The sequence below is a fragment of the Tachysurus vachellii genome, chromosome 19 (assembly GCF_030014155.1).
Source record: "Tachysurus vachellii isolate PV-2020 chromosome 19, HZAU_Pvac_v1, whole genome shotgun sequence".
In the NCBI taxonomy this organism is placed as follows: domain Eukaryota; kingdom Metazoa; phylum Chordata; class Actinopteri; order Siluriformes; family Bagridae; genus Tachysurus; species Tachysurus vachellii.
The window spans coordinates 10,902,108-10,915,481 of record NC_083478.1 but is presented as its reverse complement, the minus strand read 5'-3'; the positions used below and the strand labels follow the sequence as shown (position 1 = coordinate 10,915,481).

The following is a 13,374-nucleotide window of genomic DNA, read 5'->3' as shown; positions in this document are numbered from 1 at the left end:
AACATTATGCCAACATTATGCATAAAAAGTGTATATTACTATAATAGTTTTTTTTTCATGTTACAAGTCAAAGCATACATGACATTATCCTAAAGTAGACTAAATCTTTGTTAAAGGTACAATTAATAAACCATTTAATGAGATATTGAATAAATAAAACCTAATCATCGTTCCTACTTTGCAAAAAGGATTACGTAAATCAGACACCACTGATTGGTTACTGCTCCATGTTCAGGTACATCACTACAATATAAATCAATATATTTCTGCTTTTGCTTCCACTGGAAAGGTAGTCAGGGAGCTGCTAACTGCAGCCACAATGCCGAGATTTATTCTGCTCACAGGTAGATGTTATTTCTTGTTATTCGTTTATTTAACATTTGAGTGTTGACCTGTTATGGTTTTAAAGCGTTTTGTTTGAAGGTATTATATTTGGATTATCTTTCAGACCTTTGCCTGTTATTTATTCATCTTGGTGAGTTTTCTCTATGCATTATTTCAGAAATTGTTTAACTGTTTCTTATTTAATCAAGTCAACATACTGAGGCATTTTGTTTCAAATGTAGGTTCAGCCTATCAGCTTATATGCTACTTCACCAACTGGTCCCAGTACAGACCTGATCCAGTGAAGTTTGTGCCTTCCAATATTGATCCCTTCCTGTGCACACATCTGATCTACGCATTCTCAGTCATTAACTCTGCAAATCAGCTCACAACCTCTGAGTCGAACGATAAGACTCTCTACCAGTCATTCAATAGTCTGAAGCAAAGGTGAGATTTGTTTCTGCTAGGTAGATGATTTTATGATTTGGATAGGTAGATGATTTGCTAATCCTAATCCATTTAACAGTAATCCAAGCTTGAAGACACTTTTGGCTGTTGGAGGACGGAGATATGGATCAACTCAGTAAGACTTTTTTCACAATCGTGCCTGTGAAACCATTTTGTTGAAGTTCTGTAAAGTAAGAAGGAAAGACAGAGACAGGACTGCATTCTCTTTGTCTAGATTCTCTATCATGGTTTCCACACCAGCAAACAGAAATACATTCATCCACTCATCCATCAACTTTCTCAGAAAGTATGGATTTGATGGGCTGGATCTAGTCTGGGAGTATCCTGGAGCCCGTGGCAGTCCTCCAGGGGACAAGCAAAGGTTCACTCTGCTCTGTCAGGTCAGTACATCACAATATCTTTATTCTGTTTATTGACATCACACACTGGAAGTGTTATGCAGGTAGTTCAAATTGTTCAGAATATTGTGAAAACCTGCAATTTGTTGGCAGCTTGTGTTAAAGGTGTATTGGGGTTGCAAAGAAAAAAGAAAAGAAAAAAAAAGAAAAGAAAAGAAAAAGAAGGCAAGAGGTAATGTTAATTAAAATGATAAGAATGGTGAACACCCAAAGGATTATCAGGGATTATATTTATTTCTAAAAAAAATATTAATAAAAAATTGTAAAATAAAATTTTTAAGATGATTTAAATGTTAAAAAAAATACCAAGTGAAATCAAAACAATAAGTAAAAAAAAATCAGAAAGTAATGTGCAAAAAACTCTTTTTAAGAGTTTTAAGCTTTCTTATAAATTCAAAAGATTTATTGGATTTATTGGATCAGTGTAATACTGGACTGCTAGTAATACTGGACTAACTTGATCGGTATAAGAACAATCCTATAGAATGCATTAGGGTTTCCAAACTAGGTGTCACAAACCTACATAATGTTGCTTGACTTATATATCTGGTCTCAAATGAAACTCCTAATCTCTTTTTATTCATTTATTTTGCAGATTAACATTAGAAATATTGAAGACAGCTTTTGATATTCATATCAATAATTACTTGGAATCCAATCAAACCAGACACATTTAAATAAATAGGACACATGCTATTCTAGTTCATGCTATTCGCTGTCCTGGGGCAACTTCCCCACTGAGTCTTGTTTATCATGCTCTCTTGTATTATGGTGCAGTTTTAATAAATGTGTGTTTTGCCCTGCAGGAGCTACGCCAGGCCTATGAAGCTGAAAGCAGTGCTACAGGACGTCCCCGTCTTTTAGTCACAGCTGCAGTGGCTTCCAAGAAATTAACAATTGATGCTGGATATGAAATTCCTCAGATTGCCAAGTAGGGTTTGTTGGATAACATGACGAAAATCAAAAGAGTACCTGCAAACATAACAAGTGAAAATAGCTGACACAGTGAATTAACTTATAATAAAAAATTTTTATTATTTCAACACGTTTATTTTCAGTCTAAGCATTTTGGAAGAAATAGGTTTTAATAATTTGTTTCATCATAATCTCATAATGATATTCTGTGTGTTATATATACATTCAGAATGTGTTTTGTTTTTTAAAGAAATATAATTTCAGTGGATTATTCTTTAGCATTTATATCTATCTTTTTTTGACAAAAGATTTACAATGTCACTGAACTGGTTACTTTATTAATTATACAGTTACCTGGACTTCATTAGCATGATGACCTATGACTTTCATGGGTCTTGGGAGAGTGTCACTGGCCACAACAGTCCTCTGTATCACTCGTCTCAGGAAACAGGAGATCAAATCGTCCATAATACTGTAAAGACAAACTTTCTACAATGTTGCCTACACCTGTGTTTGGCAATCAGGGATGTTCTGGATAAGAGCTTCTAAAATGTTCTTTCTGATTTTGCAGAATTATTCAATGACATACTGGAAGAATCAGGGTGCTCCAGTGGAGAAACTGAGGATGGGGTTTGCTACATATGGCAGAACTTTTCAGCTGTCATCTGCAGCAAATAGCCTGGGAGCTCCAGCTAGAGGCCCTGCTTCTTCTGGCACCTACACCCAACAACCCGGCTTCTGGTCTTATTACGAGGTTTACATAGATTGCTGTTCATAAGCCAAAATAATTTCACTTTGATATTTTCTAAAATAATTCATGAACTAGCTTTAAATGGTAATGACTAGAATTAAATGGTAAATAATTTCCTATCAGATCTGCAGCTTCCTTCAAGAAACCAGCATAAAATTGATCCATGATCAAAAAGTACCCTATGCGACAAAAGGGGGTCAGTGGGTTGGCTTTGACACCAAAGAGAGCTTTTACACAAAGGTAGGAAATATGAAATATGACATTTAAATTGTGTGATCAAAAGTCAGTTTGTTGCCAATTGAAGTTAAACCCCTCTGGAACTGCATTTACACATACGTTTACACATTCCATGCTAAAAGTAAGGAAAACATTCATAGACCTACACATAGTGAATGCAACAAGGGCATTTACAATTTTATTGCTAATTAATAAAATGAAAAATCATTTAGATCATATAAGGCACAGCATACCAGCAAAATTTTTTTTGTTCATTTGTTTCAGGTGTCCTATCTCAAAGACAATAAGTTTGGAGGTGCCTCTGTGTGGGCTCTTGATTTGGATGATTTTATTGGACACTTTTGTGGACTTGGACGCTACCCTTTGATACGTGAACTCAAGAAACTCCTGAACAATTATATATAATGAATCAGAATGCACTATTTTCAGCTCCTGGTATGTTATTGAAATTTTTAATCAATCCTCATGCTCCTTATGCTGCATCTCCTCCTCCTCCTCCTGCTGGAACTCTTTCTGCTCCTCTTGCTGTAATCCCTACTTCTCTTCCTGCTGGAAGTATAATACTTCCTTCTGAAGCTCTCCTGCTGAAATTCATATTGCTCCCCATGCTACAGCTCCTACAGCTCCTGCTAAACCTCATACGGTTCTTCTTGCTACAGCTCCTACTGCTAATCTTGGCAAAACTTATTCTGCTTCAACTGCTGTAGCTACCATTTCTCCTCCTGCTGCAACTCCTATTGCTTCTCCTGCTGCAGCTCCTTCTGCGTTTCCTGCTGAAACTCTTACTGCTCCTCCTGCTGATGCTCCCCCTTATCCTGCTGAAACTACTGGTCCTCCTGCTGCAGCTCTTACTGCTCCTCTTGCAGAAGCTCCTACTATGTGAAGGGGAGAAATTTGAGTGTCACCAGAATTCTATCTCATTTCTGGGATACACCATTGGCCCAGAGAGAATGTCTCTGGACCAGGATAAGGTCACTGCAGTAGTGGATTGGCCCACTTCCAAAGCTGTGAAGGAGCTGCAGGGCTCAGCAACTCACTTTCCCACATGTTATTCCAAGGAGAAGGGCATAAGCACTAGGCCAGGTGGTTGAGAAGGCTTGTGTCCCAGCTCAAAGCCCAATGTAGCCACACCGCCCTTTGGGGGGTTCTGTCATAAACTCTAATATCCAGCAGATACTGCAACCTACAAACATGGGCAACATGGACTACACTTCCCACAACACCACTGCCTAATTCATATGTGTTCTTGCCATAGAATGAGATATCTTGTTTTTTTGACTAAAGAAAAATTTCTGACCTTCTTCCTGGTTTCCATTAAAGACTGTCTACCTGTATTTGCATCCATCTCTGCAAGTATTTCTTGTGGCACACAAGACCTGCCATCTGTCCAACAGCTTGAGTTGGGCCAAAATTGGGTCACACAGCAGGACAGTGAGTCCAAACCTGACAGTTAATCAACCTAGTTTCTAAATATTGCTTACTTTTGACAATACTGTGAAATCTGTATTGTAATTAAAATCTGTATTATGTTCTTCTGTTGTAACCTAAGGGTTTTTGTATATCTGTAGAGGTTATTGAGGATCACACAGTTGTTATTTAAGCCCTGATAAATAAAAACATAGAACTGAATGCTTCTCCTGTACAAGTTCCACATTTGTCCCTTCATTTTTCCAGAAGGGGGCATTGTTCAGAAGTGTGCACAAGAATATTGTGAACCAAAGGCCATCCAGGTACTGGCCATGGTCTAAAGTGTTAATAAACAAAATAAGGAGACGGAAGGAAAGAAACACTCAAAATGTGTTAGATTAATTAAAATACTTCACAGACAAGGCAACAGAAGTGTCAAGTTTTGGGGCCTATCATAATGCAGAACCTGGAAAAGACATTTGTTTAATCACTGACCTGAAAAATACATTTCAAATTAATCAAATTTAACTTTTTTTGTTTCATCTGTGAGATCTGTAACGTTTTCATTTGTAATAACTGTAATCATCAAATTATTCCAGGTGGTAGCTCAATAGGCACAGAACTATAAGTTTCTCATCTCTTGGGAAAGTTTGGCAGAATTTTTCAACTAAAACATAATCTTCTATATGGAAGGTGTTGCTTACACCAAGAGTCAGCTTTATTGTTTTCTAGATTTGAAGTGTTCAGGAGGGCAAAATGTGATTCGTTGTGAGTTTTAACAGGGTATATTAATTTTTTTTTTAAATAATATCTATGGTGTCTTTTAAAACATAACAGGAATATCTCAAAATATAATTCAATTCACATTTGTTTGTATGGCACTTTTAACAATGGACATTGTCTCAAAGCAGCTTTACAGAACATAAGAAAAACTGCAATAAGTTCACAAATGTTAACAGTATACAAAGATTTTATACAAAGATTCAAGATTAATATTGTACTTATATTTAAATGTAAGCAATAGGAGAACCCACAGAGGTAAGAAAAATATTATCAAATAGAAGACATACAAATGTACCAAATTGGGTACAGCTCAGCCTAAGAACATCGTGACAGGGCAGGGAAAAACAATACTGTATATGGACAGGTTGTCTTAAGGGCATGTAATTTAACACCTTGAGCACTAGCACCATTCAGTGGACCAGTAAGGACTGTCTCATGTTCAGAGTTCACCACCATCCATCCAGAAAATGTGCCATAACAATAGCAAAAATCAAATGGACCTTTTCATTTATTGGTTTGAATGATGAAATTGATTAGTTTATAAAAACAGAGGATGTATGATAAGGAAAATATCTACTGCAGGGAGTAGAAACAACAGAAAGTTAATTAGAGAAATGATCAACTGCTCTTTTTTTCCACCGTTTCCTAAGTTCCTTAATGATTGTCTTATTTTTTCCCATTTTAAAAATGACATGGTGTATTTTAGCCACTGAGCAACAAATCCCTATTTTGGAATATATATTGCAGACTGAGTCATAAACTTTTATTTACTGTAGAACCTGAAATTGCCATTTGTCCAGGAACACAACAAAACTATGTTAGAATGTTATGTATGTAAATCAATTAGTATCATGCATAAAGTGTGTTTCTCCAAATTGTGAGAACTACCGGAACACACACACACTCACACACACACACACACACACACACACACACACACACTCTCTCTCTCTCTCTCTCTCTCTCTCTCTCTCTCTCTCTCTCTCTCTCTCTCTCTCTCTCTCTCTCTCTCTCTCTCTCTCTCTCTCTCTCTCTCTCTCTCTCTCAGCATTACAGTCTTACAGTCCCATAAGGTTTATCTCCTACACACATAAAACATCTAACACACACATAAAAGAAACATACACACACATTAATGTTTTATATACATTATATACTTTATATACATTGTTTCTTACATTTTTTTTTTTTTTTTTACAAAAAATTAACTTCTGTAAGGGATTGTAAAAGTAATCAAACAAATGTGTACACATCACAACAGATTTTCTATTGTCACAACCAAACCAAAACTTTCACATTTTTAATGTTCTAACGTTAATAAAAAAAATATTTAAGTGTCTTTTTTCCCCTCTGATGTCTAGGTTTTGTTAATATATACAACCCTTCTGTTAGGCTCCCTCAACAAGATTACATTTTCATACAAGATATTTTTTCAGTTATCTTCAGTAATGTCATGGTGTGTATTGGGAATCCATTATATTTTACCCAAGGCAATATCCAAATCTATGTTGTTCATAGCCATGTTTATATTTGATGTAAATATTGTGTGTTTCTCCAGCAGAGTATTACTACTAATAAATTGCATATTAAGATTTTGGTACAGATGTTGATAAGTTAGCTGTTCAGAATAAGATCAAGTATTTTTATATTTATGGTTTGCATTTTGTTTGACCATCAAGTACAGGGTATATTTCTATGATCTTGTTTGGCCATATAATTGTTTTGTTTACCCTCTTTCAACTGTTTAGACATTTGTGCTGAATATATTGTATCAGTACAGTAAATATTGTCCATGATAATACCTTTAGGCAAAATGTAAAGGTGTCTTATGTAACAAAAGACACTATACTCACAGCAGAACAATACAATGACCTTTATGACAGGTTTTCCAAGGTTTTGGGAACAACCACTGCTTTAATGTGGCTTTTACAATACATGGGTGTACATAGTTTTGTTCCCATTTATTATTGCAAAATGTACTTGGGCAGGTAAGGGTTTCCGCAACAGTTCTGCAATGTGTTGGGGATCATTGTCTTGTTGTAATATTCTTTTCATGACAAACCTTTCAAGACCTGGACTCAACTTTTAAAATAAAGATAATCTGCCTTACATTTGCTGAGCTTATAAAACACCAAATTTACAGTCTCCCTCCTCTATGTTTCTTATGCAGTCACTGTGATGGTCCGAGCCAGAACGCCATTTGATCCAAACAAATGTACCCTTGTTTCATCTGACAAGCGAACGTGCTGACAATATGAGGCTTTTATTTACTTTCTAGTGAGAGATTATTAGATATTATATTTAGTTTTCTTTTTATATGTCATCCATAGAGGTCGGCTTCGTGTTAAGTTAGACTGCTCATGCAGAGACACTCAAAAAAGATGAAGACAAGTTTTGAACTAAGCCGTAGACTGTTTTATATCACAAGGTACATATATGCATAAATGGTGAATTGTGGTTTTGGTTTCTTGTAGATAGGTTCATCCTTTACTTCATGATCACTGCAGCAACTGTGTTTTGGCTTATGTTTAAGAGCTTAATAATGTTCTTGTGACCTTATTTCCATCTCAGTTTAACAGTTTGGTCAAAATTCCTTTTCATGGGGAGGATTAAATTCACCACTGACTGAAGTACTCACTTTTCTTTCAACACTGGAGTCTGTAATTTCAGTATGGTCTGTCTGACCTGATTTATGGTCTGTCTAACCTGTTTTAATATACATAACAGCATACAGTATTAAATGTACACATACCTACCCACTCAAATAACCTACCCACCTACTCACACGCAAACATGCACAGACACAATATCTTGTATGAAAATGTTTTATAGAGTTGTAAAATTCTTTTTGTAATAGATCGATTTAAAAAACAATAGTTGATTGACTAAAATAAAACAACCTTAAGCCAGTCTTCACAACCATAAGCAACTTTTATTTCATTTATATTCTACCTTTAATAAAGTTTAGTTTCCCCTGCAGTACAGAGCAAAAAAATCGTTTGGTATAAAACATCATCAACAATGTAAATATATATTTATAAATTCATGCAATGTATTTTGGTATTTAGCAATAGATCTATTTCTTTTCATGTTCAAGCTAATCATCACATAACCCCCCACACTTTTGTAGACAGAAATATCAAAACAAAAAATCCAGACAGATTCTGAGCAGCTTTGTTGACTGTACAATTAATGAACCACAAGCTATTGAATACAAATCGACATTGCAAATAAAAGACAAATACTGTCAGCCATTAAGTTCATTTCACCTGTTCTCAGTATGCAAACAGATTATGCAAATAGGACGCAGCTGATTGGTTACTGTTCACACGTCCTTGTACAATGCTGAAATAAAATCCTTCCCATCTGATTGATAGCCAGTGTGAAACTGCCGCCATAATGACAAGACTTATTCTATTCATAGGTAATGATCACATTTTTCACTTAATATTTGGTTATTAACATTACATTTGTATTTTTTATATTTTATCACTGCACTTAACTTTTTTTTTCCACCTTTCAGGCACTTGCCTTTTACTTATTCATTTTGGTGAGCTTTCTCTATGCGTTATTTTTTGAAGTAATTTCCCTTTTTGTTTTTATTTTCTCAAATTATATCAAATCAACTCATTCTTTTTGTTTTAAATGTAGGTTCAGCCTATCAGCTTATATGCTACTTTACCAACTGGTCCCAGTACAGACCTGATCCAGTGAAGTTTGTGCCTTCCAATATTGATCCCTTCCTGTGCACACATCTGATCTACGCATTCTCAGTCATTAACTCTGCAAATCAGCTCACAACCTACGAGTCGAACGATAAGACTCTCTACCAGTCATTCAATAGCCTGAAACAAAGGTGAGGCTTTCTTCTTCTGCTTAGATGATTTCATTTTGTGGGTTAAAACTGATTTGCTAATCCTAAATTCTAATTCATTTAACAGTAATCCAAACTTGAAGACACTTTTGGCTGTTGGAGGATGGGACTTTGGTTCAACTCAGTAAGTGTCTTTTCCAAGGTCCTGCTATAAAATATTTTTCAAAGCAAAAAGGACAGAACTGCATTCTTCATGTCCAGATTCTCTACCATGGTGTCCACCCAAGGAAACAGGCGTACCTTCATCCAATCCTCCATCAGCTTTCTTAGAAATTATGGATTTGATGGCCTTGACCTGGACTGGGAGTATCCTGGAGCCCGTGGCAGTCCTTCAAAAGACAAGGCAAGATTCACTCTGCTCTGCAAGGTTTGTACAATTCATCTTTATCCTGGATTTTATCCTAATATACTATAGTGCTATTGTGGCCCAAACAGCAGCAAAACCACTCCCTCTTATAAGGGAAAAAGAATAATCTGAATAATAACTAACATTGTGTACTTTCCACCAGCTTTACAAACTTTTAAAGGTGTGCTGAGGTATCTAGAACCAATATTTTATCAGCAGATCCCTAAAACGTCTGTAAGTTGTGAGATAAGGCCTCCATGCATCAAACTTGTTTGTACAGCACATCCAACAGATGTTCAATCTGACTGAGATCTTGGAAATTTGGAGTTCAAGTTTGCAGTGTGCCAGGGAACATTATCCTGTTAAAAGAAGCCAAAGCAGCTAGTATTCTATTATTATAGTACTTTAGCATGTCTTGATTTAGAAATTTTATTTCACACTTTATTGAAAAAATGCTCCCAGTCTATCAATCTGCAAGGGTATCGCCTGTCTTCAAGATCTCCATAACTTCAATTCAGTCTGCATATCTGCGATTGGATTTAGACTTTGACTCGGATTGGACTAATCCAAAACATTCAACTTCTTCTTTTGAAGCCATTCCATTGTTTGCCCTGTTGTGTGAACATTATGTAATATTTTTCCCTTTGTTTCACTCATAGAAATTATAAGCTGTTTATACAACAGCTGTGTACAATTACTATATTTTTACAAAATTTCATCTTACCGACTTTTTTAGCTTGCACTCTAATAATGGTACTGTTTTAATTCATGTGTGTTTTGTATTGTAGGAGCTTCGACAGGCCTATGAGTCCGAGAGCAGTACGACAGGACGTCCCCGGCTTATGGTCACAGCTGCAGTGGCTGCTGGAAAATCAACTATAGATGGCGCATATGAAATCCCTCTGATTGCCCAGTAGGTTATCATGGATAATTGAAAAGAAATCAGGTTGTTCTAAAGTTTGCACAGTACAGTATCAAAAAGATTTTTTACAGTATTATAGGAGAATTATATGTATCTGAATAAAATATCATCTGATATCCTTCTTAAATAGTTGAACTACTCTCATATTTATCCTTACGAGGTGTATTTGATATATTTAGCCTGTTTTTACATATTTATTCTACCTTTAAGCTTAAAATATCTTTTCCGTTACTGAAAATCCTGCGAGTATACCAGGTCAATTTCAATTTAAACAAAATTTCACTTGATATTTTTGCAGAACCAAATGCAGGCATAACGAAAAATGGGGTTTATTTAGGGGGAAACTGACAAAGGGCTAGAAACAGGAAACACAGAACACAAATACATATACAAATACAAATACAAGAGACAGCAAAAGATCAGGCCAATTCCTGACAATGTTTATCATTGATTTAAAGATTTACAATGTCACTGAGTTGGTTATTTTATTAATTATACAGGTACCTGGACTTCATTAGCGTGATGACCTATGACTTTCATGGGACTTGGGATAGTGTCACTGGCCACAACAGTCCTCTGTATCAGTCGTCTCAGGAAACAGGAAATTCAATCTACCTTAATACTGTAAAGACAAACTTTCTACAATTTCACTTATGCCTGAGTTCAGCAATCAGAGATATATTACATATATTGCTATAACATATTCTTCCTGATTTTGCAGAATTATTCAATGACATACTGGAAGAATCAGGGGGCTCCAGTGGAGAAACTGAGGATGGGGTTTGCTACATATGGCAGAACCTTTCAGCTGTCATCTGCAGCGAGTGGCCTGGGAGCGCCAACAAGTGGCCCTGCTTCTGCTGGCACCTACACCAGGGAGGCAGGCTTCTGGTCTTATTATGAGGTTTGTACACAGCTTACTGCATGTGAGCCATACACACTTTATTGTGATGTTCTATAAAAGACTTAATGAACTAACAGTAAATGATTATTTCCCATCAGGTCTGCAGCTTCCTTCAAGGAACCAGCACACAGTGGATCCAGGATCAAAAAGTACCCTATGCCACGAAAGGGGGTCAGTGGGTTGGCTTTGACAACAAGGAGAGCTTTAACACAAAGGTAAGAATTCAAAAGATTTCAAAAGAAAGATCATGAGTGACTCTCTATTGAACTGTATTTACACATAACATCTCATACTCATATATATAGAATATCAAGATATTCAAGTGTTTGTTTATACTATATAAAATTCATGTAAAGGTCAAAATTATGATCCTGCATACAGCTTTAAACTCTAAAATTCTTTGAATTATTGATAATTTGCACTTTATCAATAATAATTTTCTAGGGAAATAAAATATATTAAAAAAAATAAAGAAGCAAAGCATATACGTAATGAACAAACATCAGCTATCTGACTTCTGTTTAGACTTCTGCATAGTGTGAACTTACTGCTGGCTTTTCTGTTTTAGGTGACCTACCTAAAAGATAATAATTTTGGAGGGGCCTTTGTGTGGGCTCTTGATCTGGATGATTTTACTGGACAGTTCTGTGGACTAGGAAACTACCCTCTCATCAATGAGCTCAAGAAATTGCTAAACAGTGGTACATAACTGACTGTTAACTGTTACTCATAATATGAATCTCTCAGAATTTATATCCTTATCTGTTCCTCTTTAACCTTTTTTTTTACCTTCTTCAACCCTTATTTTATTAAATCCATGTTTGATTTCTCTTTCTTTAAACAAATATTAATGAAATCATTTTAATGTATTTAACACCATTACTTTGTTGCATTGATCTTTTCTGAGAAGATTTAATTATGATTGGAATTTTCTGTTTAACAAACAACATAATAACAAATACATAAGAATAAATGACAGAACTGTAATCTACCTGCCTTCATGAACCATGTACACTTCTGTGAGTCCAGTTAAATAAATTTTATTGTCATTGTGTTTAGTGATGTGATTAGTGAAGAAAGCCAGTGGCAGGACAAGAGTCCATTAAAGCTAAAATAATAATAATAATAATAATAATAATAATAATAATAATAATAATAATAATAATAATAATAATAATAATAATACTTATTATGTTTTAATAAAATGATCCCTGAATTAGCTGCCCATGATTAATGACAAGTCAAATTTTATACAGACATTCAGACAAACCTGAATAAACTGATCAGTCAAACTTAAATAACATATTGCTTTGTCTGTTCAAATATCTCACTGTTCTGATTATGCATCTTAAACTGATATTTATTATATAAATATAGAGTTATCTGTTCTGGACAATGACAAACATTAGTTAAAAATAAATCAAAGTTAATTAAAAATAAATAAATAAGTACCTTGTAAGTGAACTTGTAGCCATTGAATCTAAACATACGAGTAAAACACAAAAAAAGATGTACTGTATATGATGACTGGTATGTTCTCCTGAAATGTAACCTGATGTGAAGCTAGAATCTAAAGACTTGGCTCAGCCCAGACCTTCTCTTAGTGCTACAGGAGCCTGAAGAAATGTTCTTTACCAATTGCAATCATAAAGCGAGTTTACACAAAAAATGAAGACTCTGAGTAATACTGAAATCTATGAACCTCACTTGACATGCAGCAAACCATAATCATCCCACTCAGATCTGACAAATACAAATACTTTTAACACAAAGAGAGATTACATTATCAACAGAACAGGGAACATTTCCTCTTCCTGAAGTCTAACACGGAGAGAATGAGGAAGAGCCTTTTTCAACAGACCATTCAGGCAATCAACCAGAGCGACAACTAGGACTAGACTTTGGATTTATTTGCACCAACATGGCCTACATTCCTGTACATATACCTATATTTACAAATATTTATTTTATATGTTACTTATTTAACTGTGAATAAGGTGGAGATTTGGTCATCATGAACAGTGCCATGCTTTGGGGAAAGCAAA

General features: G+C 35.3%; 2 protein-coding genes across 2 annotated transcripts; both read left to right on the top strand.

Annotated features, from left to right (window-relative positions):
- Positions 1–298: 298 nt before the first annotated feature.
- Positions 299–4,705, top strand: LOC132862361 (acidic mammalian chitinase-like). The gene is made up of 10 exons (XM_060894348.1): positions 299–344; positions 449–475; positions 567–771; positions 851–907; positions 1,007–1,172; positions 1,997–2,121; positions 2,456–2,579; positions 2,677–2,859; positions 2,980–3,096; positions 3,358–4,705. Exons 1-10 carry the CDS (start codon positions 320–322, stop codon positions 3,496–3,498), a joined length of 1,170 nt encoding a protein of 389 aa, XP_060750331.1. The 5' UTR covers positions 299–319; the 3' UTR covers positions 3,499–4,705.
- Positions 4,706–8,651: 3,946 nt separating this feature from the next.
- Positions 8,652–12,254, top strand: LOC132862732 (acidic mammalian chitinase-like). The gene is made up of 10 exons (XM_060894934.1): positions 8,652–8,707; positions 8,807–8,833; positions 8,935–9,139; positions 9,225–9,281; positions 9,359–9,524; positions 10,292–10,416; positions 10,926–11,049; positions 11,147–11,329; positions 11,428–11,544; positions 11,898–12,254. The coding sequence occupies exons 1-10, from the start codon at positions 8,683–8,685 to the stop codon at positions 12,036–12,038; spliced, it is 1,170 nt and encodes a 389-aa protein (XP_060750917.1). The 5' UTR covers positions 8,652–8,682; the 3' UTR covers positions 12,039–12,254.
- The last annotated feature ends 1,120 nt before the right edge of the window (positions 12,255–13,374 follow it).

Excerpts from the sequence above, each read along its gene's own strand:
- LOC132862361 (XM_060894348.1), top strand. The coding sequence starts at position 320 with ATGCCGAGATTTATTCTGCTCACAG. Across the intron at positions 908-1,006 it reads CGGAGATATGGATCAACTCA|ATTCTCTATCATGGTTTCCA; the intron begins GTAAGACTTTTT and ends CTCTTTGTCTAG. Across the intron at positions 2,122-2,455 it reads GAAATTCCTCAGATTGCCAA|TTACCTGGACTTCATTAGCA; the intron begins GTAGGGTTTGTT and ends TTAATTATACAG.
- LOC132862732 (XM_060894934.1), top strand. The coding sequence starts at position 8,683 with ATGACAAGACTTATTCTATTCATAG. Across the intron at positions 8,708-8,806 it reads AAGACTTATTCTATTCATAG|GCACTTGCCTTTTACTTATT; the intron begins GTAATGATCACA and ends TCCACCTTTCAG. Across the intron at positions 9,525-10,291 it reads GATTCACTCTGCTCTGCAAG|GAGCTTCGACAGGCCTATGA; the intron begins GTTTGTACAATT and ends TTTGTATTGTAG.